Here is a 25258-nt window from a genome sequence, read left to right as displayed (position 1 = left end):
GCGGGTTGTCTTCGTGCGCGTGCTCGAGTCTGCCTGTTAATGTCGGACATCTCGTCTGAGGAAGTCGCTGGTCACAAAAAGCCGCTTGAAGACCCCCGCTATTAAGTGTGTGCAGAACGCGAAGGTAAAAATGGCAGTTTGGCACAAGCAGGTGGTCGGCATTCACCAATCACAGGTCGAGCCGTCGTCGCTGTTATTGATGAAGTCTTTAGGATCGGGAGCTAACTAAACTAAAAAGACAAAGACGCGCAGAGGAGAACAATACCAATACAAAGTAAATTTGCAAACCTTTATGCTGGCATGGGGCCGCTTTGGCATTATGGGTTACTGAGGGTAGGCTGGGGGGCAAATGGCCAATTTCTGCATTCCCATGAAATGTCCGACACAATAAAGTGGGAGGGAAGTGAAGGGGTCTCGAGACGAATCCACCACACTGAGGGGACTTCTTCAGGGGTCCTGCCCCTCCGAGTCACAAGAGGACGTTGTCACTAGATCTGTCACCTTCTCCTGTGACCCCACTTCCTCACCTGTCCAAGAAGCCCCGCCCCTTATAAGAAAGTGGGCGTTCGGTTGGAAGCTGCGTTTCTTCCAAGGACCCCTTTTGTTTCACAGCAGGGCCATTGATTGATGTCCTGTTTTGTGCTTCTTTTATTTTTCATTTCTCTTTGCTTTTTATAAGATGGGGATCATCAGGGTGGTCCCCAAACTCATTGTGCTGTCTCCCTTCATTTTATTACAGCATGCATTATGACAAACACACATGCGGACCCCCAGTGTCACTTCTGCCAGTCCCTGTATTTGTCTGTTTCCTCCACTGTCTCGGTGTCTTCCCCTAGTTAGTCGGGCGTGGTGAAGCTGAAGCCCCTCGGTGCAATGTATTTGGGGCTTGGCTGCTGCTTGTCCTCCTCTTCTCCTATGTTGTCCCGCTCACACAGCCCCTCCTGCCCGGCTCTCCACATTTTTTGTGTTTTTGATGCCCACGTCTGCTGTCCTTCCATGTCATTGGTGGAGTTCAGGGCTCTGAGGGAGTGTGCCAGATTGGTGATGGCACCTAGTTTCATATATCGGTACTCAAATGTGGCACTTGGTGCCATGGCCCACCTGCCAAGTTGTTGTGCCTGCCTAAGGTAAAGTCATCCCTGATGGAGGATTGCTGGAACTGTGGGAAAGAGGGGTCCTTTCATCGGATTGGCTGGCCCAGCGCTGACTCAGCCAATAGGGAGAGGCAGCTTGATGGATGAGGTCTCTAGGACTCTAAACAAATCCAAATCTTATTATGGGATATCATCTACTGTTAAATTCTACTACGTACCTCTAAAATTTGTATTTTTATACTGTGTTGAGGATTTGTTTTGTTCTGTTCTGTGTATTGTGTTGTATTCTATTGAGACCCTTCTTTTGACACCCACTGCATGCCTAACGTACCTGGAAGGGGGTCTCCCTTTGCCTTTCCCAAAGTTTCTTCCATTTTATCCCTACAAGGGTCTTTTGTTGTCTTCTTAGAGAGTCAAGGCTGGGGGGCCATCAAGAGGCAGGGCCTGTTAAAGCCCATTGCGGCCCTCCTTGTGTGATTTTGGGCTATTGAAAGATAAATTGTATTGTATTGTATTATATATTTGACTCATGGTGCCTGTTATGCAGGTGGTCCCAGTATTTTAGGGGTCTCTTTTGTATTGCAGGCAGTAGTGCGAGGTTCCCTCTTCAGCTCTGTAAAGGCTGATGGTATTTGCAGTCCCTTGCGGTTCATGGAGTGTTGTTAGGCTCTGATTGTGATCTTGTTGCTGGTGCTTATTGGATTTGAGTGTCGTTTTGCTGCAGATCACCTTTTCGGCAAATCCTTTCTGCTTCCCTTGTTGATAGATTTTTAGTATTTGTTATTTCTGCATTTTTGTTAATAAATCCTCTTTTAGGAAGATCCTGGTGGTACTTGTCTCTGTACACAGTCCCCCCAAACAAAAGTGTAAGACACATTTTGAGATTTCTGAGACCGTTTTTTTTTTTTTTTTGCATTGTGCACTTTGAAAGCCTGTTCTCCAGTGTGAGGCCTTGACAGGCCTGAAGCCTCCCAGTTTCCTAGGGTCAGGGTCCCCTGGGGTGAGAGCTACTTTGGGGCAGGTCAGTTAGGATTGCAGCCTGTATTTTGTGGGTCTTTTTGAAGGCCTTACCTTTTTATCATTTCCAAGGAGACGTTTAGATACATACAGTGGCAGAAATGTAAAAAACAGAATAGAGACCCCCAGGACAAAGAAAACAATCAAGTGCTAAACAAACAAACAAACAAACAAATAAACAATTGTGTATTTTGTAGAAGTAACATAATGAACTGAAAGATTATAAGCATTTAGTCCGATACATCAGGAGGAAGAATTGAATTGCCTGATTGCAGAGGGCACAAAAGACCCCCAGAGGCAGATTGACTTTGTAGACCCCCAGTTTAAGCCCTCAACACCAAGTAGTGGGGGCCCACCATATCTGCCAGCATTCGAGGTATTTGGTTTCTTTCCTCTTGTGACTTTAATATGCACAGACTGCTCCTGGAATTGTATAGTAACACACGAAGCTGCTGTGTGCTTACGAGTTTACACCGCACAACACCGGAGACATTTTAGTCTGAAATTAGCTGAGCTTCCCGTCTGAGACACACTGGCATCAAAGTAATCAACGCAGACCTGAGCCTTAATGTCCTCAGTGCACCATTTGATGCCCCGCTCATTCTTATATGCCACTTGGTATGGGATTCGCAAAGGCAGTGCTGATGTTTGTGATGCGCCGTCTGTTGGAATGACAAAGACATAGCAACTGGACAGGCACTTCTCCTTTTCTTAAGACGGACAAACCGCCATATCTGGATGGGTCGTGTTGCTCAGTCTGCAGTGTGCCAATTGGATAACAAAGCAAATCTTACGCTTTTCATGGTTTCTGTTCAAAATAAGTAACGTAAGTAGGCTATTAAGGCGACTCCGCCTACGGGTCTAAGAATGGCACCAGGACTTTTTCAAACGATTCATTGAAGGACTCGAGGGTTTTAACAACAGTGTGCTTGCAGGTAGACTGACGGACGGGTAAACGGGTCCATTTAACAACACTCGACATCCTCAGATAAGAAGGTGCCATCCAATCACAGGGCCACCAGAGGGCGCCACACACCATTTAAGAACTAAAAAGTCTGAATTAGCGAACTTGGGGAGTTTGTGAGAAATGTAAAGACTTACATCATGGGACAGAAGAGTCAAAGGTGGGCTTCGTCTGAGTGTTTCAAGTCTAAATATTCGTGATTGTAATTGAACTTTCATTTCATTTTCACCTTCTGATGGAGGTCCACGGAGGGCTCGTAAAAGACCAAAAATTCTAAATAACCTCCGATTCATAATCAGTGAGCTTGTAATAGTCGGAAACAATCCCCCATATGTTTGAAATGTGTCACTTTGAACCTCCTCGGAGTGACTCGGACCACCGGTACAGAATCAGATAATGATAATTCTTTGCATTTCTATAGCGTTGTTCTCACTACTCAAAGCGCTCAGCAATTGCAGGTTAAGGGCTTTGCTCGAGGGCCCAACAGAGCAGAGTCCCTATTGGCATTTACGGGATTCGAACCTTCGGCAGCCTTCCGATTGGCAGTGCAGATCCCTAACCTCCGAGCCACCTGACCTCATAAACAGCGTCGTACTGGTGATCAGCAACCTCGAAATGGCAGCAGGCGATGCGCCACACGTCTACATTAGTGAGCCCCATTGCTCAACGTTTTATGAACAGGAGTAACTTTGACCCCACATATCCCATTAGGGGGGTCACTTGATGTCCACAACTCCAAGTCCTTTTGATCAATTTTAGTGAAGACCAGGGCCATCTTACCAGTCTCATAGGCCCCCCCCGGGCAAAGTACAACAGCAAAACAGAAACATACATTGGCATAAGAAAGATCGTGGACCCCCGGTCAGTGCCCATTGTGCCCAATCGTTAAAACAGACACCCACTGGTTTGCTTTTAATTATAAGGCTGTCATTTCCTACAGAAAAGTAATGTCTACAAATGGCTTTAAAAGGGGGCTTTTTCAGGTCTAGAGGGCCAAAATAAGGGGCTGCGGGGGTCTCACAGGGTCGACAAGTTGGAGTTATCACATTGTTAGAATGCCATCAACAGCTTGTGAACATGTGCAGTGGACAGGTGGGGGGCTCTCACTGACCAGGGGCTAAAGCCCTAGAAGCCCCCCGCCAATAACATAAACTGAACGTTTCTCGTTCGTCCAGAATCTGAAGAAGTTTTTTGTCAAACGTGAAATGCTGTCCGCCTTCTAAGGACCTTTGGTTTGGTTTTGTTTGCCATAACTTTGAATTTTGGAATAATGTTGAAATAACTCGACATTTATTTTCATTTTTTTATTGATAACAACTAATTCCGATGTGATTTGCATACATTATTATACCAAAAAATGCCAGCCTCTCTAGTGATGATATGTCTTTGCTTTTATGTTAGAAAGCAAACAAAGGCGGCGTTTTAGTTAACGTTCTTTACAATTCAAGTAGAATTGTATTAGTAAATGTAAGCATGTAAACGACTCCTCCTTTGACTTGAATTATTTTTCTGAACAAAACGAATGTTGAGAACTCGATACATTTAATACGTTTAATGCATATTTCAGATTTTTTACCCCAATATAATTGATTGTATTTTATCAGTTTGCAGTTGTGTATCTTCACTTATTCTTACGTTTTATGTAAGTTTACGCCTGCTTTTAATTCTAATGATTAAGATGGCTAATTATATTGTGAGATGTATACTGTAAGTCAATAAAGAAATGAATAATAAAAAAAAGAACTGCACAAGGCACACTCGTGTCATTTTGCGAACTTTGACGGAAACTCCCGAAGACGGTCCGATCGCAAACCAATAGGAAACGCTTTCGTCACGCCTCCTTCCGGTCATGTGACTGCCTGTCATGGCGGCGCAGAGGGAGACGCGTGAAAGCGAAGCGGTGCTGTGAAGGTTAGAAGTCCCGCCGTGTCTTGTCGTGTTTGCACGTCAGGTACGTGTCTCCTGGGATCCTCCGGCACTTTTCTCCAATGTTTCCTGAAGCGTTGGTGCGCTCACGGGCTCTCTCTTTAACGGATCCTGTCCGGCGGGATAGGGGGGGCACAGAAACGTAAAGTGGTTCTTTCTGAGGGGAGACAGAATTAAAGGACCACACAGAGGCGGAATTCTGTTTGGTCTGTGCGGATGGTAAGGGTCTACAGGAACGGCTTCACCTCGCTCGTCCTCGTAGATTTCGAGTTCCTTCACATTCCCGACGCGGTGTGTCTGACAGAATTCGCGGCATCGGATTGTTGAGGGTCGAGCGCCGGCTTTTTAAACATTTGTGTCTTTAAATTCAGCCTCCTAGTAACACAAATCACCCCACTCTGTACACGTGGCGATGAGGACCCAATAAAAGTCTAGCAGGGGTCCGCAAACGTGTGACCCCCAAAGGTCTGTGAGGGACAGACATCTTGGTGGTCTCAGACCGTTGGTGAGGTCAGTGTGTCTGTCTGTCTGTCTACGTGTGCACGCGCATGTCAGCAGATGAGCGGCCAGTGGCTGGGGCTTCATTTGGACTGCGCAGTGGCTGTGAGGGGCTCCTTCCACTTCCACAATCCGTGTGCTTTTATTAGATAGTGGAACAAGCTGCACTCGTATCGACCAGAGACCCCCGTTCCTGTCCTCCTACAGTGGCTGTTAAGATGGGCACCCAGCGTGTGTGTGTACAAGAGACCGAGGGCCACTGCATATGTCACGTGCCCGACCCCACTATGTCCAGTGATTGCGTGATTTGCAGATCCAGCACCTCTGGTTATTCGCTCGATTTTCTTTGGCTTGCAGGTTGATTCCCTTGCACGAAATTTAGAAGATCTTGGAATGCGTCCCCCCAGCCCTCTCTGCTTGGTGCCGGTTCTTGGTCCTCCACCTTCACAACTTGAGCCTTTAATTCTACTCATCCTTTCACTCATAGGGGAACTTGAGCCCCCTTGTCCGATTCCCATATTTGTAAAATCTCGTCCGGGCCGGACCCTTAGCTCTTGGCTGTGATTGGCTGTGACATGACCCCGTAATAAATTGACTCGGCCAGTCGCCTTTCTGACTTTCACCGCAGTGACTGAGCCCTCACGAGTTAATGAGACTCACTTTTTATTTTTTGTTTCTTTCTGTTGACATCCCCCTCCATTAATAAACTCCAGAGTGGTCCCACGTTAGGTCATCCTGGCTACGCCGAGGGGTTTGTTGTGGGAGAAGCGCCGTGTATTCCTGGGACATGTGGTGAAGCACAAGACATCAGCAATGAACAGACTCTCCGCTTCTGAAGGTGGGCAGGCGCTGGTGGGCTTCTATAGTTACAGTAAGTATGAGGGACCTGGGGCCTCCTGCATCACGCCATGTGTAGAATTCGCACTATGACATGACGTAAGCACAAAAGCGGAAATGTACTTACGCACACAAAAATCCAGATGCATAAATCTGTGCGTTCGCCAACTTCCACGTTCTTTTGCTACATAAATCCCAATCAGCGTGAAGAGTAACGCTCGTGCACGTGCCTCTCTGCCTCGCCCCGTCTCCTCCCAGATTTACGCCTCTTTGAATATACAAATCAATATGAATAGCCCTTAAGCTCAGCTTCTGTGAAAAGACAATGGAAAAATACGAGGAAAAATGGAGGAATTTCAGTGAATACCAAGTGGAGGCAAAGAAAAACTTACTAAAAACGTACAAAAGGAAGTTGATCGAGCGACATAGTGTGTTGGAGAAACTCAAAAGCTCACGTTCACAAAGTCGCACAGTGACTGAAATAAAAACGAAGTTATCAGATATCAAAGTCGCCGTGAAAAGGGGAGTCGTAGCCCACCGTCTGAGTGTCATATGAAAGCTTATTAGGGTACAAAAAAAAGGCACACGGTGGGGAAAAAGAACGAAATGTCAACTTTAATCTTGAAATTTCCACTTTAATCACGTAGTTTATTTTGTCTGAGGGGACTGGTCAGGTGGTCTCGTGGTCTGGAACCCCTGCAGATTTTATTTTTTTCTCCAGCCTTTGGAGTTTTTTTGTTTTTTCTGTCCACCCTGGCCATCGGACCACCTTACTCTTATTCTATGTTAATTCATGTTGACTTATGTTTATCTTTTATTGTGTCTTCTATTTTTCTATTCATTTTGTAAAGCACTTTGAGCTACATTTCTTTTTGTATGAATATGTGCTGTATAAATAAATGATTGATTGATTGTCATTAAAGTAGAACATCACAAACTTCATCTTAAAATCGTTTCATTAACCAGTTTCTCAATCCCATCGTAACTAAAGTCGCACGTTAAATGCTTTGTTTCGTATTTGATCTTCTTTGTGCTCTGTGTGTCAATCACTACGTGCTTCCGTTCTTTCTCTTCCTCCGACAGGACACAGAATCCATGACATTCGTGATATTACAGCTCTCTGAATAATTAAAATATCGAGATGTATACGTCATATAATTGTCATGATGATAGGAGTTACTAAACACGGGCACACGGTGGCGCAGTGATTGTTCATGTCTCACGTGAGATGTTTGCTGCGCCGTGCGTGACCTTCGATGAAATACTTCACTGCAGCAGGTCTGTCTCTCTCAGACGTGCTGACCTCCAATTCCTGTCCTTCCTTTTCTTTCTCCAAACAGCCAATCGCCACACAATCAGCTCTGTAATGGACGTTAAGCCATCTGTAAGCTGAGAACGACGATTCTTCAAAACTTTTAAGGAACATTGAAATATCTTCGTAGTACGTGTTGAATTATTCCATCCCTCTATCCTTCCAGTGTCACGTCGGCAAGAATACAGCGTGAGGCAGGAACAGACTGTGAACGGAGCGCCAGATCATCGCTAGCACAGCGACACCGTGTAGTTAAAGTTTTATCTGTATAATATAATCAACATATTTTGCTGCATTTTATTTTAAAAATGATCTCGTCATCATACATAAATACGCGCTTTATAAAGTGGCGCAGGTTGTGTAATATTCTAACTGTAGTTTCTAGTGAGGTGATTGTACTCATAAGTCCTCACAGGTCTACCAGGAGCACTCGATTGAGTCCGTTTAGAGTTCTTGGGGTGAAACTGTGAACCGCGAGGTCCATACAGGAAAGGTTCTGAAGTGTTTCTCGTATGGGAGCAGTTCACATAGACTGTGTGCATGGCTGAGGCAGCGTGTGCTTGATGCTGTTTCCCGATAATTCTCTTTGCGATCAGCTACTCTGAGTGGTGCAGTGAAAGTAATATGGAGAAAGACGATTCGCTGTGACAACCCCTAATGAGAGCAGCTGAAAGAAGAAGAAGAAGGTGCAGTGAGAGTAACAACGCTAAAGCAGTTCTGATATTTAGAATATTTTGGCCATTCTGTGCCCATTATATTGTTACAAGTGAATCACAATCAGTTGCATTACACTAATACAGTAATCCCTCGCTATATCGCGCTTCGACTTTCGCGGTTTCACTCTATCGCGGATTTTAAATGTAAGCACATCTAAATATATATCACGGATTTTTCGCTGGTTCGCGGATTTCTGCAGACAGCGGGTCTTTTAATTTATGCTACACGCTTCCTCAGTTTGTTTGCCCTGTTGATTTCATACAAGGGACGCTATTGGCGGATGGCTTAGAAGCTACCCAATCAGAGCATGTATTACATATTAACTAAAACTCCTCAATGCTATAAGATATGCATCCCGCGCGGAGCTTGATTGTTTGCTTGTCTCTGCCTCTCTCTCACCCTCTCTGACATTCTCTGCCTGACGGAGGGCTGTTTGCTTAAAAGATACTGACGCTCCTCTAAAAATGCCGCTTTATTGTGCTCGCATATTTAAAAGCACACGTATTGATTTTTTGATTGTTTGTTTTTTTTGCGAGCGAGCTCTCTCTCTCTCTCTCTCTCTCTCTCTCTCTCTCTCTCTCTCTCTCTCTCTCTCTCTCTCTCTCTCTCTCTCTCTCTCTCTCTCTCTCTCTCTCTCTCTCTCTGAAATTCTCTGCTCCTGAAGAGAAGAAGATCTATTTGCATTCTTTTAATTGTGAGAATGAACTGTCATCTCTGTGTTGTCATGGAGGGCAGTTTAAACTTTTGACTAAAGGGTGTTATTTCATGTCTAGAGGGCTCTAATAATGTTAACAGTGTGGGAGAGTTTATAAGGGCTTAAAATATATAAAAATAGCTACACAAACATATGGTTTCTACTTTGCGGATTTTCGTCTATCGCGGAGGGATTACTGTAAACAATATGCGGTTAATTTCAGTGTATTTATAAAGCTGCGTCAGGAATGTGAATCTAAGAAAGAAAGGGTAACCACACAGGAACAGTAGCACTGCTTTGACGCTGGGCGCCACCAGTCTGCAAAACCGAGTGGAGAACTTGTGTATGCCAGGGTATGAGCTACCGTGGAAATGTGCGAGGCTTTACGCCAAGTGTAGGTTTTATACATCACGATTTGAACGTGGAGACGTTCTCACTCAACATTTCTGTGCGTACGCACCGCTTATACATGAGGCCCTGGTGACAGGAGCTTTAGAGTGCATGTTGGTTTGTCGGTAGGATTTGCAGAGACACCGGAGCATAACGCACCCTTAGGATGAGTAACGAGACGTGGCAGTGAGGGTAGTGGTCATGGCACCACCCGAGGTCCTACGTGTGAAAGTCAACCCAACATTCAGACGTGGCTGAGGGCGGACACAAGTGCTAGCTGGTCGTCCCGTCATTGACGTCTGCGGATGTGAAGTTGAACTGCTCATTGAGGTTGAGATGAAGGATTTCTTTTTATCTTTGGGATGTGTGACCTGATGGCGGCGGCAGCAGCAGCAGGACCTGAGAATGGAGTCCTGCCTGAGAGGAGGCCCTCTGCGTTCTGCGGTCCTCGCCTGCTAAACAGGTCTGTCCGATCAGCCTGTCGTCGCCTTGTTCTTTTACTGCTCCATTTTGTAATCCGATTTCTTCTCTTTTTTTGTTGCTGAAATTAAGATTTCCAAACCAGGCCAGCAGAAGACAAGTAGAGACGGACTTGGCACAAGGTTTATGAAAGGGTGACATCCTGGTAGGGTGGACTCGGCTAAATAAATAAAGAGCTGAGCTGCTGTGTTGTCCCTTTTTGCAGATGGCTGCTGTATTGTCACTGAAAGTCAGTCACTGATTGTCCCCACATATTTCAAACGGTCGACGGTCTTCACTGCCCGCTCTTTCGTGGCGGTTAATGGGGTTTCTTCTAAAACGGATTGTTAGTTCCTTAGTGTTTGTAACGTTTAGGTGCAGAAAAGCCTCGTCTCCCCAGTTATCAAGGCTCTCTGCCACTGGGCCTGACTGGTTTTGTTCTCATTAAGGAGGCTTAAAATCACAGAGGCGTCCGCCCATTTCTAATGATTTCATATTTACTGCAGTAACTGTTTGTGCAGACAAGAAAGAGACCCCTGAGCGGACCCCCTGGTTGAGGTACTAACACCTTTCGTTAGACTCTGTACAAGAAGGGGGTGCTGGATGGTATTAAAGACCAGTGGGGTCCAGTAAAGACTGAGGTCTCGTGTCCCCTTGATGCCCTGTTCATGCAACAGGTGAAGCAAAGTGACAATGACGTCCCCTGTCCCCCACTTAGACTGGTAGGCAAACTGAACTGCACCGAATTAGTCTGGAGTTTCCTTAGTCCGCGTCCTCGTCCTGCGTTTTTTAAATGATTTCGTAACCCGTGATGTCAGAGCCACCAGTCTGAAGTCTTTCAGGATTTTTAGTTCCTGGAATTCCTGTCACCTGTTTATGCAACTTTGGGACCTCCTGCTGATCTAACGACGACCTAAAAGTTTAAAAAAAATGGAGCTGAGCAGCTCCGCCCGACATGTCAAAAATCTTCCGCTAAGGTGGTGTGGTCCAGGACATCCTTTTGAGCAAAAAATGTCCCCTCGTTATCGGAGACCATCTGCCTCAAGCTGTCCACTCGCACTGCACAGATCTGACGTCATGTTTATTAAACCCGCTGGCTGACTGGGAGACGCAGCTCAAACTACAAATCGCAGACCCTTCTGCTGCGGTGTGAAGGTTTCAGTGCCTGAGTGACCACCTGAAATACCTTTGACCACTCACGACTGGACACCCCGGCTATGAACTTCCTACTGTTAATCATGACATTGTTGTCGATTCCTTTGATCAAGTCTCACTGTCAATGCTAAAAAGAACTATTGACACCCCTAAACCAGCCTCCAGCCCCCCTGATGTTGTACCACCACGTCTCTTAGTGGAAGCCTTTGATGTGTGTGGCCCACCATTACTGGCGATCATCAATGATTCTATTAGTTCGGGGGTCGTGCCCTCATTTTTTAAACACGCTGCACTCCGTCCCCATCTAAAAAAGGCAGGATTAGATCCTGGAATATTAGCCAACTTTCATCCAATTTCCCAGCTGCCATTTCTGGCTAAAATTCTAGAAAGAATTATTTATAATCAATTGGTCGATCACCTTAACTCCAATAATTTATCTGAGATCAACCGATCTGGTTTTAGGTGTTATCATGGTGTTGAAACGGCACTCCTCAAGTGTTCAACGACATCTCTCTTATTACTGACTCCGGTGACGTGGCAGTCCTTGTCCTCCTTGACCTGTCCGCTGCCGTTGACACCATTGACCATGAGATATTGCTGATGCGGCTCGAACATCTCGTTGGGCTTAAAGTGGCCGCTCTTAACTGGTTCAGGTCGTATCTAACTGGTAGACAGTGACTTTAAATTCCTCTTTTTCATCTACTGCTCCTCAGGGATCCATTTTGGGTCCTGTTTTATTCTCTATATACCTTCACCCTATTGGAGTGATTTTTAGGATATTTCACATTTCTTTTCACTGCTGTGCTGATGACACTCAGGTTTATATTCCCGTCTGCAACAAATCAACTCCACGACTGTCTGTCTGAACTAAGATCCTGGATGGCTAATAATATTCTTGATCTGAATCCAAATAAAATGGAGGTTCTTATAGCGGGTCCACCAGCTAAACCCAAACTGGTCTTGGACTTCTCAGCTCTTTCTCTGTCTTTTCCAAACCTCAAGTCCACAATCTTGGTGTTATCTTTGACAGTAACCTCTCTTTGGAGAAACAAGTTAATTCTGTAGTTGAGAGTTGCTTTTTCCATCTTCGTCTTTTAGGTAAGATCAAGCCATTTTTTTATCTTGTAAAGATCTTGAGAAAGCTACTCGTGCTTTTATCTTCTCTCACCTTGATTATTGCAACTCGCTGTATTCTGGGATTAGCAAATCTCTGATCCGCAGGTTACAGTTGGTCCAGAATGCTGCCGCTTGCTTTCTGGTTGGGGCAAGAAAGTCTGATTCTGTTTCTCCAATCTTAGCTTCTGTACACTGGCTGCTGCCCGTCAGTTTTCAAATTGATTTTAAAATCTTGTTGCTAGTTTTGAAATCTTCACATGGGCTCGCTGCTGCCTATTTATCTGAATTGTGTGTTTTACACCAGCCATCCAGAGTGCTGAGATCTTCTGGTCAGCTGTGTCTTGTTGTCCCTCAGACCGAGTGTCACACTAAGGGGGACAGACAGGACTTGTGCAGCCTCACCTGTGGAGCTCCTCGTCACATAAAGGAGTCGTCGACAATTCAAAACGAGATTAAAGGCTCGCTTCTAGTCACTAGCATTCTGTGACCTTCAGTAATACTGATGGTTTCCTCTTTGTGATCATAGAACATTATTTCTGTTTATTATCTCTCTTATTTTATGTTCATATATTGTATTACTAGTTATGTTTTTCTTTTATCTGTTTTAAATGTGCTATCGAAATAAATTGACATTTAAGTTCCAGGCTTAACGCGCTCATCCAACCAGTAATCAGGATTGAGCAGTGACAGGCATTCAGGGGACCCAATTTAATTTTTGGCACAGCCAGTTTTTCACATTTGATTTAATTTCATAAACTAAATACTGCGTCACTAAAAGTCTTTCTTTGTAAAACACTGCAGTACTCCTAGGAAATGAGACATACCACCGTCATCCTTATTGTTGAAAGGAGTCCATTGTTATGCAGGCTGAGAGGGGTTCCCAAACTTTCATTTGATTGCACACACACACACACACACACTAGGGGGCTTTGCCCCCTGCTCGCTTTACTTGCCAACCCCCTCTGTGCCACTGTGAAGAGGGTGGCTGAATGCACCCCAAGGAGACATTGCTGCCCCATTGCTAAGCGGTGATACGATGGCTTTGTTTACCTCGCTCGGCTGCATGGCTTGCTGCTCCTGCCGTGCTGCGTGATCTTCATTTCGTGCGGCCCTGCCATCGTTTTAAAGCCTGTACGGCACCGTCTCGTCTTTGTTTTTTCACCTGGTAATATTGTCCGTATGTTTGTTTGAGACTCTCTCTAACCTGCTCTGCATGTGTATCTCGAGACTTGCTTCCAAAGGTTGTAAGTATGACGTGACTTGTCCCTATCGCGGGAACTGAAAGTGTCTCCCTCTTCAGAAGATCACGTCTCGTCACATTTGTTTTTATAATGGAGAGATGAAAAAGTAAAGATGACCAGGGTAGCACTCGTAGTTGTTCTTGAGATGCTTTTCTGACGATCAGATGGAAACGGCCGCATGTTGCCGGTGCCCTCTTCTGATGTCACTCCGTTCTCTTCTCCTGACGTCTTTGTCTCTTCTTCTGATTTCCTCCTTCAGCTGAAGGATATCTTATATAATAAACGTCTACGCGTGGAACAACAACATTTATTTCTATAGCACATTTTCATACAAACAGTAGCTCAAAGTGCTTTACATAATGAAGAATAGAAAAATAAAAAGACACAATAAGAAAACAAAATAAATCAACATGAATTAACATCGAATAAGAGTAAGGTCCAATGGCCAGGGGGGACAGAAAAAACAAAAAAAAAAACTCCAGACGGCTGGAGAAAAAAATAAGTGTCTGTGTGTGTGCGTCTGTCTGGCCCGGAAGTGAGAGGCGGAGTCAGAGTGAGAGCTCCGCCTCCAAGGAAGCGGACAACCCGCTTAGCCGCTAATAACATAAGTGAGGCCATCACGTCAGCAAAACGAAACCTCAGAAGAAAGACAAAGTCACGGCATCCCTTTTAGTTTTCCTCCCGCCGCTAATGCACAGATGAGGCGAGCACGTTGGCGAAATGAAACCTAGGAGAGAGACGTCCAGAGTCGTTCCTTTCGATTACCTGACATCTCTACGTTTCAATTTTTTTTCCTGACTATTTTTAATAGTTTCTAGGACCCCTGGGCTTTTTACACCACAGGCTTACAAAGCTAGTTTATTGTGAAACCCCCCAGTAGAATTTCATGAGATGTGATTGTTGCATATGCCGGATTGTCAGGCTGTCAATATGATGGATGGATTCACTCGTCCATTTTTCCCAAATAGTAAACCTTTTGCTGTTGCTCAGTCCCTACTGGCATGTCTTCCTTTCCCAGGCTGTCAACCCGTTTAGCTCCTTGTTGTCGCAGATGCCCAGGTTATAAACTAATCGATAGCCTGAGGCACCAGCATGTCTTCCTTTCTTTGTTAGAACAGCTGTTTTAAAAGTGAGGATGTGCCTTGATGTGTCTGTTGTTGTCTTGTCCCACACGGTGTAATCCTCATGGTGATGTTCAGCCTAATAATGATGTCTGACCCCAGGGTGTGTTGTTAGGGGTGACCCTGTTTGCAAGAAGGGAGGTTAGCTTTGTTGATTTGTTGATTTGCCTTCGGTTCAGTGCGCATGCGTAAGCAGCAGAGAGCTGACAACCTCTAAAATGGCATCGACGTCTGGCGAGAGCCCAAAGAAAAGGCACCAAGTAGAATCCTCCGTGGACGGCGAATCAAGAGTCTGACTACGATTTTGATGGAAGTGATGTGGAGATGGAGATCGAAAATGAAAGTGACATACCGGCATCGGCTAAAAGCCATTGCTTTGTGTGCCCTCAGTTTCCATTTAACAAAATTGCGTCCCTGATGACCTCATTTTAAAGTCACCACCTCGACCCACCGGAGAAATTCCCTTCATCATTTTACACACTTGAGTCAGTCAAGTCTCCTCTTCATCACTGTAAAGGCTCAGCTCTTTGAATCTTCATCACTCATCCCTCTGTAGCCCCCCATAATCAGCCTAGTTGCTCTTCTCTGGACCTTCTCTGGTGCTGCTGTGTCTTTATGGAGACCCAAACTGCACCCAGGACTCCAGATGAGGCCTCACCAGAGTGTTAGAAAGACTTGAGCAGAACCTCAGTAGACACGTCAAGGCGCTATATAACCTTGTAGCGGTGTGTTTTGTTACAGGAAAATGGTTCCAGGGATATGAACATAAGTAAGCAAAGAATCAGAGAGAAGAGGTCCAATACTTCTATTTTATTTACTTAATCAACTATAATAATCAAACACATATAATGCAGACATACAAAACAAAACAATACTTACAGACATACAAAAAGACATAGAGCCATCATCCCAGACCAGTAGACTGAGGGGGCCCGCTTGTCAGTCTTGTCAAAGGACCAACCCATTTTGCCTTTCATTTACCGGGCGGTGCGCGCTCCCCACGTTGAGCCTCCAAAGAAACTGAGGCGGAACCTTCCCTTATATACTAATTGAGCGTCCTTGCCCAAAGCGGCTTACGTGTAAGCAGTGTATACAGAAGTGATTAGTTTCAGCACACACACCTTTCCACGGGACGCGGTGTTGTTTTGCACTTGGTCCTGATGATGACGACACCTGGTACCAAAAGGCACACAAAAATAGTGAAGCCCCTCGAAGTGAAAAACAAGTGAAAAACAAGTCAGCATATTCCCAGTACTTTTCCTTCTTGAAGCTGGTTTTTGCGCTGAGCGACCAACGCCCATCTGCTCTCTTGATCCCCCCCCTCTCTTTAGAAAAATCCTTCCATTACACGGTGCCACATAGGTATTGTTTATTGTGTTGCACCCAGTTGCGTCTCGTCTCAGAACCCTGAGGGAGGCAACGACCCCCTGGACACGTCAGGACCGGGATTTTAACAGTTACACCCGGCTCATCCTTATTTAAACCAGCAGGAGGGAAAGAAGAAGGAAGAGGGAGAGAGACGGAGATTCCAAGTACCGACAATCGATCAAACATCATTCTGATATTTTTTTTCATCGCGCCTGGTTCCAGTTTGATTCTCACTCCGCTGAAATTTCATCAGCACCATCATCGCCAAGTGACCCCGCCCGAGGGTGGACATTATACTCCACCATCCACCAAGAAAGCACGGTGAGGTTGTTCGGGAGATTCAAACACATCCATTTTGATCAGTCATCCGTATTGTGGACGGTGATTTTAGCCGGACTCCGTTTCATGTTCATCGTCATTCAGTACTCATACATCGCAATTGTTTGTGTGTTGTGTTTGTTATACGTTTGCATTGGAGGTTTTGGTCTTGTTTCACTTAGCTGCTTTGGTGGAGGGATACATGCAAATATTTACATACATAGATAAATTTTATATTGAGGATTTATATTCTTGTTTTTTTGTCATTGTATTGTATTAATATATTTCACATCTATCTATCTATCTATCTATCTATCTATCTATCTATCATATAGTGCCTTTCACATCTAACCATCCATCCATCCATCCATCCATCCAGTGCTGTTTTGGCCTTTTTGTAGTCTGGAGTCCCAAAGTGCACACAGAACTCCAGCGGAGGCCTCACCAGAGTCTTATAAAGCTTGAGCAGAACCTCCTTGGACAAGGCGCTATATAACCTGACATTCTGTGAGTCTTCTGATTGGCCTCTGCACATGTCTGGTCAGTTGATAATCCACCGCGACTCCTAATTCCTTCTCATAAGGTGGACTCTCGAACCTCATGGATTACAACCTCCTCGCCCACAGACCGAGTGTGAAGATCAGTGAAAGTGATTGAAGTGGGTGTGTGTGTGTCTAAATGCACCAATCAGAAGGGCTGTCCAAGTGGTGCACTCATTTCCCACATTTGGGTGCAGTTACCTGGCACCTATCAACTGGTTTGGCATGAGTGGGCCCTTGGATAGACGGAGCTGTCTCTTGTTTTGCACCCAGCGCTGCCCTGAAAGGCCTCTGCCACCCTCCATTGGATTAAAAGTTAGTGCCCTGCCCGTATGTCATTCATTCAGTACTGGTTGGCACTGCCCCTTGTGTTGCTCTTTCGACATATGCCTACCTTCAGTTGTACCCAAGGCCCATTTAATGACTTCTTCCTCCTCGATTTCCTCCTGTGAGTTTTTTTTTTTTTTTTAATTCTGCTAACTCGCATTCTCGCCATACAATTTTGCAATGTTGGCACAGTTGGCTTCTCGCTTTGCGTGGTTAACAATTTCCTCTGTCAGGTGAGCAAGTGTCTCTTTCTGCCCACTGACCACCTTTCACCTTCCTTCCTAAGCCCTTGAACTTGCAGCCTGGCGTGTTCTTTGGGCTCCAGGCTGGTGTCGCCAAGTCTGAGTCGCAGAGGCTCGTCACCCCCTGCCTGCCACCTTTGTGCTGCGTTTATCTGACTGAACGTTTGGTTGTTCTGCAGATCGTGTTGTGCTGAGCAGTTGCTTTGCTTTTCTTCTTGTTTGTTGTTCAGGTCTCTGCCATTTTAGTTTATCACTCCGGGAAATCTCCACCTTCAACCTCGGTGACATTGTATTTTTTTCGTCTTTCCTCTGACATTCAGGCCTGCCATGAGTGGCCGTTATCTTCTCTTATACAAGGTGTGAAAAAGTATGTGCCCCTCTCTCCCTGCTCTCCTCTGAGTTTGTTTGTCTGTCTGTCTGTCTGTCACAGGGAAAGGAAACCCGCGTGAGCTCCTAGGGCACCATTTCTGAAGTGCCGCTTCAGATATTTAATTATTGTTCAGCGCGCTCCGCCAAAGGCGCTTTAACCTCTGAGCTGCTTCTTATGTTTGTGGACAAGTCAATCCTGGACCCGCTTACTTATTTAATATTCACTCGGCACCCATCTGCTCAAACACAAAGCAAGAAAACCTCCACCCTGACTGAGTCCCGCTGCCTCACTGGGGTGCCCATGTTGGGACGTGTCGGCCCCCCTTCAGATCACTTTCCCCTGAATGGGCTAAGAATACCTTAGAGAAAGACGGGAGCCCCTTAAAGAGCTGCACTCCTGCTGGAACTTCAGGCAGACCACCCTTGAAAGGCGGTCCACAGAGGCCCCCATGGCCTTCAGCTTTCTCAGCCGCTGAAAGGGCCACACAGTAGTAGCAGACAATAACAGGGGGCCACGGGATTGCTGCCCCCTGAAAGAACAAGACCTAAGTGGGCACAGTTCAGCTCGGTAACAATCATCGGCCATCGCTGAATGTCACCAAACAGTAAAGTAACAGCCGACCCGTTCCAGTCGTCACTTGTGTTTAGTGATAATCCAAAGATATGAAAGCGTACAACCTGAACAATTCAAATGGGGGGTCACACAGCAGGCTTCGTATCGGGCCGTTTGGGAGCGGTGGGGTGATACCTGTAAATCTGACCGAGTGGTCTTCTCTCTGGCTGTTAATGCTTGTTGGCCACCTCATGTAAGAGAAAAAAATCAGGAGTGGTCTCCCCTGGACCTTCTCGTATACTCAGATATGGGGATGGATATCTGAGGAGTGAACCGTAAGACAAGGATTACATTTTTATATTATGGACTAGTGCTGGGCGATATGGAAAAATCCTATATCACGATATGGATTATTTTATATCACAATAACGATATATATCACGATATACCACCCACAATAAAGTACGTTTCCAGTTATTCTCTGAAAAGTTTAAAAAAATATCATTGCATACTTTTTTTTGCAACTTTATTTTGAAGTGACATTTAACTGAATTGTCACAAAACCACAAGATGGAGTTTCTTTGCGAAAAAGTTCATTTTTATTCTTGATTATCACTTATATAAAGGGTAGAGTATGCATTGCATAGCGACAAGACATTATCATTCTTTTGTCATAGCCTATTTAATGCAATATTTTCTTTAGTAATTGATAAAATTAGGTTAGAAATGATAGAAGAGAAATAGGACGATAGACACTTTTCTATCGTCCCCACGATATATATCGTCATATCGCACAGCACCATTATGGACATTAAAGAACCAGCAACAACAAATCAAATCAAATTGATAATACACTGAACAATTATTAGAAAAGTCAAGTTGAGTAAATGAAACTCTGCAGCCGCATGAATAAAAGGTAAAGGACCACTTCAGGTTAACGGAAACGGCTCAGAAGTTGATCGGAATCTCCGTTTTGTACCAAATACTTGTATGCGTAATTTGGTTGACCCAAGTGATCGTCTTTATACACACAGACATACACAGACACACACAGACAGACAATTCCAGAAATGGTGTTTTCGGACTCGGGGAGGTCTAAAATGGCGAGATTCATCAAAATCTCGACATTGAATCTTCCAATTCTTTCCTTACACTTCGTATACGAGAAAGTAAAAAAGTGGGGCAGCTGGTGAGGTGGCATGGCCTGGCTGATTGTTCTTTGAGTTTGCTGTGAAGCCTCTTCGTCTGACCACTTCACGTGTTCTTACACTCTGGTTAGTTTATCTAAGATCAAGAGAAGGTTTATGGATGTGGTGAGAGGGGACATGCAGAGAAGAAGAAGAAGAAGAAGAAGAGTGTCCACCCAATCAACGACTCCACTCTTTTAACAGCGTTTTACTTTGTTTCCCAGAATTCCTGTCTGTGTGTTTTGCATAAGCCCCACAGTTGCATCTCGTCCCAAACTTTACATTCTTGGAACTCCGCCTCATGAATATTAATGAGCTAACCAGATCACGTGGGCCTGCCCGCCGTTTCAGTTCCACGACGTGTGGATGACAGAAATTTTGTGTCTCGTGCAAGTTGAGGGTCGTCAGCTGAAGAATCCTAAAATGAAAAACACAGATGAAGCCTTACGAGTCGTGTTTAGCGTACTGTAAGAGTATGAACAGCGTTACAGTTAGCCCACACCTCTGTTGCCCGTGTGCAAAAGTAATGACCCCCTCAACCAGCTGACCAGAGTTCAAGGGTAACTGGACTCCGTACTGTGGATGAAGTCTGGTGCGTTACGGCGAGTCACGGACTGCTCCTGGTGCTGTGCCATTTGTTTGTCATGGAGACGCAGTTTAATTGTCTATTTCAGATGCCATTTGATGGAGGACAGGTGTCCTCTGATATGATCAGCCAGAGCAGTAAAGGCCTGGGGGGCTCATGAAGGAGATGCAAGCACATTACAATTAAAGCCGATAAGTAAGTCTGGTCCAGATTTGTCCCGTCTTCATGGTGTACTGTGGCTTGGATTTGGTGTGTGGGGGGGTCGTCTGCGGCCCCTAGACTTTCATCAGCCCACCAAATGTTGTGCCATTTCTCTTTAGGCCAGCCAGTGTGTTCTTTGGCAGGTTGTCACACCTTTTTTTCCCCAACAATGGGACTTTGTGGGGGCTTCTTGCCGCTAGTTTGGCTTCACCCAGGGATCTTCTAACTGTGACTCAGGTACTCGCAGGTAACTTTAGACCTCCTTTGGTCTTCCTGGCGCTGATCCTTGGCCGAGTCTTTGCCATTCTTGCTATTCTTTGTTCCGTTCCAATGGTGGTTTTCCCTTTTCTTCCACGTCTTTCAGGTTTTGGTTGCCATTTTAAAGCATTTGTGCCCCTCATTTTCTGCACTTCTTTATCTGTTTTCTCCTCTCCGATCTTCTGAACAATGTCTGGAGTGACCCCCATGTTATTCCGATTCTCCGAGAGATTCCTCCTGACCAGCGTGGGCAACTTTGCTGCCTTCCTTCCTTAAATGAGGGCTGTCACTGACGCCGAATGAGTGACTGAATGAGTGGCCTCACTAGTTGAACTCCACTCGGCTGCTGCTGTTATTTTGATGAATGTTTCAATTCCACTGAATGAGCCGCACGCGTCTCCTCAGGACTGCTGGGTCTCCTGGTTTTCTAGTCCCCTATTACACCTACTAGTCTGTTATTTGCCAGGTAGAAGTACCGGAAGCAGTGATTAGTCAGGTTAGCGATGTCACTCTGCTCTTATTGTGAACACAACTGTACATCTTGGTTACAAGAGAAAGACTCGATTCTTTAAAGCTGGGTGCCCAAACTCTATCGAAAATCACCCAGGCCACCTTTCCCATGGGCAGTTCAACTGCTGACTGGTTTTTGTGGTGCAGATCCTCAAGTATTTACTGGCAAGCCTGCTGTCTAACAGTTTTAGGGATATTTATTTGCAGTAGGAGTCCCAACAATACCAAAGACGACCAGCAGGTGGCAGTGTCCCCTCTTTAAAGTGGCTGCTTGACAGTGCCAGGTGTGTATGTTGAGACGACTGATGATGGGACATGTGCCCCTGGGTTGGATGTGTGTGTCCACTTGCCCAGTGTGTGAGCCCGTCCCCTTAGGCATGTCCTCCTTGATTCTGTACCTCCTTGTCAGTCCACCCTGCTAGTGGCTGATGCCATTCGTGTCCTCCTCTCAACTTTGGTTTTCTTCTCTCTCCAGGTGTCCTGTGCCAAAGACCACACACCATATCACCAGTCCCTGGACGACCCGGTCATGTGCGCCCCCCGCTCTGGAAGGCGGCTCCTTACGCTGTTCCTGGAGGGGTTTTCAGCAGGGCTGCAACCAAACATCGGAGCCTCTTTGAGACCTTGCCCGCTAACGGCGCATCACAAGGTCTTCAGTGCCCATCTGACATACAGAGCCACCAGCCGGTTTTACTCTCTGAAGCCCACCCGGGATCAGGATGTGAAGGAGCCAGGCTTGACCGAACCAGATTCGGATGGAGCCAAGTTACCTGCAGGCGCCAGTGTCTCAGCTGAAGCAGACGTGCAGCAACGCCATCCGGCCCATTTCGCCAAGTTCTGTGCCCTGCTCCAGCAGTGCAGGTCGCCGTCTGACGTTTTAGACTTGAGTGTGAAGTACGTGCTGCCCACCCGGGAGCTGAGCAACTGCTTCAGTCACATGTGGAAGACGACGAAGAAGATGACAGAGGAGCAGAGGCACTACGAGAAGAGCCTCATGTTTGAGCACCCGGCCTTTGGCACCTTGTGTGAGAGGGCCATGCAGCTGGCGCGCCACATGAGCTGTCTCGACGTGGCCTACTGCCTGCTGGCCCTGGTCAAGCTGGGCGTGTCACAGCGCAGTCGGGTGGTGCAGACGCTTCTGAGGGCGGCGCAGGTGAGGCTCCACCCATCGGGGGCCGGGGCTTCTGTGAGGTCACTGGTCAGTCACGAAACAAAACAGGCCAGGGTGTTGGGGGGATTTGGGTTTGTCTTTGATGAGGAGGAGGAGGAAGCTGCTGCTGCTGTGGGGTAAGGAGTGTTGCCACCTACTGCTTCACCCCTGGCGCTCACTGTCTCCATGTCTGTTTGATTCCTCAGGAAAAACTGAACAGGTTTGACGAGAAGGCGCTGTCCTTACTGGCCAGCTGCCTGCCTGAGATGGACAGCAGCAAGAACGTGGACGCCCTGAAGGCAGGACTGCAGTGAGTAGAGCTGGGACTGGCAGGACCTCTGGGTCACAGTGGGCTCAGTGGCAGTTGTCACGCAGCGGCTCCACTTACTGTACATAGAGAAGGTGGTCATGTCCTTAGAGTTGCCTGGAGTTGGCACCATTGAAGCGTCCTGCCTTTCATCATTAAACATGCTTGGTCCACATGGGGGGGGGGCGTGTCTGTGGGCACTCACATGACTTCTTTTTGCCATTGCAGGCTACTGGTGGAAAGCCGCACTCCCCAAATTAAAAGTGTCATTGCCCTGCAGACTTTGATGAGGTGCATTGGGAAGGACGCCCCATTGTCTCTGAAGAGGAAACTGGAGGTGAGCGGGCACCATGGCACCTTTGGACAAACGGGCACACTGGTCTTTGCTGCCTGAAGCTGGAGGTGCCTTGCTTGGCCCTGAAGACTCTCTTCTGCCCTGGGTTGCTGAGGTTCTTCCCTTGATGTCTGCTAATTCTCCTTCCCTCTTTGCCCTTTGACCTGCTCAATTGCTCCAATGCCCTCCATCTCTTGACCTCACTCTCTCTACTTGCTCCACCCCTAGTGCTGTCTCACTCTCTGCCCCTTGACCAGTCTCTCTCTTTCTCTCTCTGTGCCCTATGACCCCTCCGCTTGTTCCTCTTGACCCCCGTGCTCTTTGACTTCTTCATATGCTTCACCCCTTAACCTCTTCCTGTGCGTTATGACCCCCCACTACTTGCCCCGCCCCTTGACCACTCTCTCTCTCTCTCTACAGAATAAAGCCCTGACAATGGCGCAGCAGTTTTCTTTGCCCAATGCCCAGTACATGTTCACCACTCTGGCATGCATGGACTTCATGTCTGTGGCTCTTCTGGACATCTGCAGTACCACGATCATCGGTGAGGTGATGTCTCCATACAGTTGCCTGCTGCCCAGGTGTGTGCCCCCCATGTCTCACATGTCCATTGCTCCTCCTTTGCAGAGAACATCACTGGCATCCCCTTCTGGAGGCTGGTCAGTGTGCTGCAGGCCTCACGGGACCTCCACTATCGCAATGTTGCCCTCTTCTCTGCCATTGCAGACTACGTGACCTCCACCTTGGACATGTGGCAGATGAAGCAGGTGAGAGTGGCTAGGCCAGCGTCCGACCTGGGCGTCACCTCGCTAAGGCTAATGGCCTTGTCCTTCATCTTTGTAGGTGATGCACTTCCTGAGCCTTTTTGAGGAGCTTGCCTTCCTCCCCACTGATCTGATGGACATCTTGGCAAAGAAGGTGATGGCAGAGACCCCGTCTGTCACCCTGAAAGAACTCCTGACCATCCTGAGAGTCTACTCCTCGCTCAACTACATGCCGAAGGGGTGCAGACAAGAGTTAGTGTCCACAGCTGGGGTTGGCCTGATGGGTGACTCGCCCCATGGCCTCCACGTAGGCAACTTTTGTCTTTTGTGTCCTGCAGGTTCCTTGACTGTTTGAGCTCCAGCTTTGAAGGCTACCATCCCAAGATGTCGGACATGGACCTCCTGAGGGGCACATTTGCTCTGTGTCTTCTCGGCCACTTGTCACCAGCTTCCTTGGACAGGCTCATGCAGGACGGTGTGCAGGAAGGCCTCCTCTCCACAGGTCGGTGTCTTTCTTGGTGACAGTTCCAGGCTAGCTGTCATCTGCTGCCTCCGTCAATTCTGACTTGTGACCAACATCTCTCCTCACAGACCCCCACATCTCTGAGAGGCACAAGCAGCTGCTCCATTACATCCGCCTCTGCCAGGAATTGGACCGACCCGACGCCCCTCATCACCTCAGTGTCTCAAGGAGGCCACCGCGAGACCTGCCATCGAACCCCAGTGTGCACAGCGCTCTTCAGGAGGCCCTGGGTGAGGCTGACTGCCAGCAGGGGGTGATCTTGGAAAACGAGTATGACATTGGTGCGTATTGGTCTGTAGCATGTGTGCCTCAACACTGCAGTGGTCCCTGACCTTGTGTCTTTTGTCCCATCCAGATTTTGAAGTCACGTTGACTGATGCCCAAGCCCAGGGAGTGGAGATGGGGCGCTGCCAGAGGTGAGGACTCGTCTCGGCATCCCGCTCTTCTTCTGTCCTTGGCCTTAATGCCGTTGCTCTCTCTGTTGATTCCAGGGTTGCTGTCCTTTGTCTTCCTCCCTACGCCTTCAGTCTCGGCACCCAGCATCCCAGAGGCCGGCCAGCCATGAAGGTGCGGCACCTGACGGCTCTCGGCTACCTGGTGGTCATGGTAAGTCAGTTGCAGATGCGGTCCGGGTTTACCAGTTAGGTGGCATCAGCAGTAAAGCGCACTCTGTGCCTCCAGGTACCAGAAGCCAGCTTTGAGAAGATGCCACAGCAGGAGAGGGTGCAGTTTCTGAGGAGCCAGATCTTCCCTGCCGGGCAGCCCGTCTTGGCGGAGTGAACGGTGAGCGACGTGGCATCGTCCGTCCTGTTCATGTTCTGACGTACTGCGTCTCCCCATGGAGCGGCCGCTCTGATGGCTGTCAGTGACTTGCCGTCAGCCCAGGGATGTGAACTGATGCAGGGTCACCTGCTAGGGACCTGCTGCTTGACCACAGGCCTGGGTGTCACTTGCACTCCTCCTCCTGGTCACAAAGGCCTTGCTGGCAGGGATTCGAGTGTGGCGAGGAGCGTGGCACACTGCCAGCACGTAAACAGGAAGTGCTTTGTAAGAGAGAGGCTGCACCCGTGTGCTCAGCTCAGGGGAGGCCCGGTGACAGGGACTCACTCGCTAGGTGACACGGTCAGGCCACCTCTCTGTCAAGAAATTAAAAATAAATAAAGAAAAGCTGAGGGTTTAAA

General features: G+C 47.1%; 1 protein-coding gene across 3 annotated transcripts; it reads left to right on the top strand.

Moving 5' to 3' along the window:
• Positions 1-47: 47 nt before the first annotated feature.
• Positions 48-25258, top strand: fastkd2 (FAST kinase domains 2). 3 transcript variants are annotated; one of them, XM_039757857.1, is made up of 12 exons: positions 48-124; positions 21475-22152; positions 22356-22459; positions 22685-22793; positions 23211-23334; positions 23418-23557; positions 23634-23806; positions 23893-24056; positions 24146-24358; positions 24433-24493; positions 24569-24683; positions 24759-25258. In XM_039757857.1, the coding sequence occupies exons 2-12, from the start codon at positions 21529-21531 to the stop codon at positions 24855-24857; spliced, it is 1926 nt and encodes a 641-aa protein (XP_039613791.1). In that variant the 5' UTR covers positions 48-124; positions 21475-21528; the 3' UTR covers positions 24858-25258. The 3 variants fall into 3 exon arrangements, with proteins under 3 accessions (XP_039613791.1, XP_039613789.1, XP_039613790.1); XM_039757855.1 differs by lacking the exon at positions 48-124 and adding an exon at positions 4915-5026; XM_039757856.1 differs by lacking the exon at positions 48-124 and adding an exon at positions 4926-4986.

This window comes from Polypterus senegalus, chromosome 6 (genome assembly GCF_016835505.1).
Source record: "Polypterus senegalus isolate Bchr_013 chromosome 6, ASM1683550v1, whole genome shotgun sequence".
Taxonomy (NCBI): domain Eukaryota; kingdom Metazoa; phylum Chordata; class Cladistia; order Polypteriformes; family Polypteridae; genus Polypterus; species Polypterus senegalus.
Note: the sequence above shows the minus strand (reverse complement) of the source record. Positions and strands in the feature narration are given on the sequence as shown.

Excerpts from the sequence above, each read along its gene's own strand:
- fastkd2 (XM_039757857.1), top strand. The coding sequence starts at position 21,529 with ATGTGCGCCCCCCGCTCTGGAAGGCGGCTCCTTACGCTGTTCCTGGAG. Across the intron at positions 23,335-23,417 it reads CTGCAGTACCACGATCATCG|AGAACATCACTGGCATCCCC; the intron begins GTGAGGTGATGT and ends CCTCCTTTGCAG. Across the intron at positions 23,558-23,633 it reads ACATGTGGCAGATGAAGCAG|GTGATGCACTTCCTGAGCCT; the intron begins GTGAGAGTGGCT and ends TCATCTTTGTAG.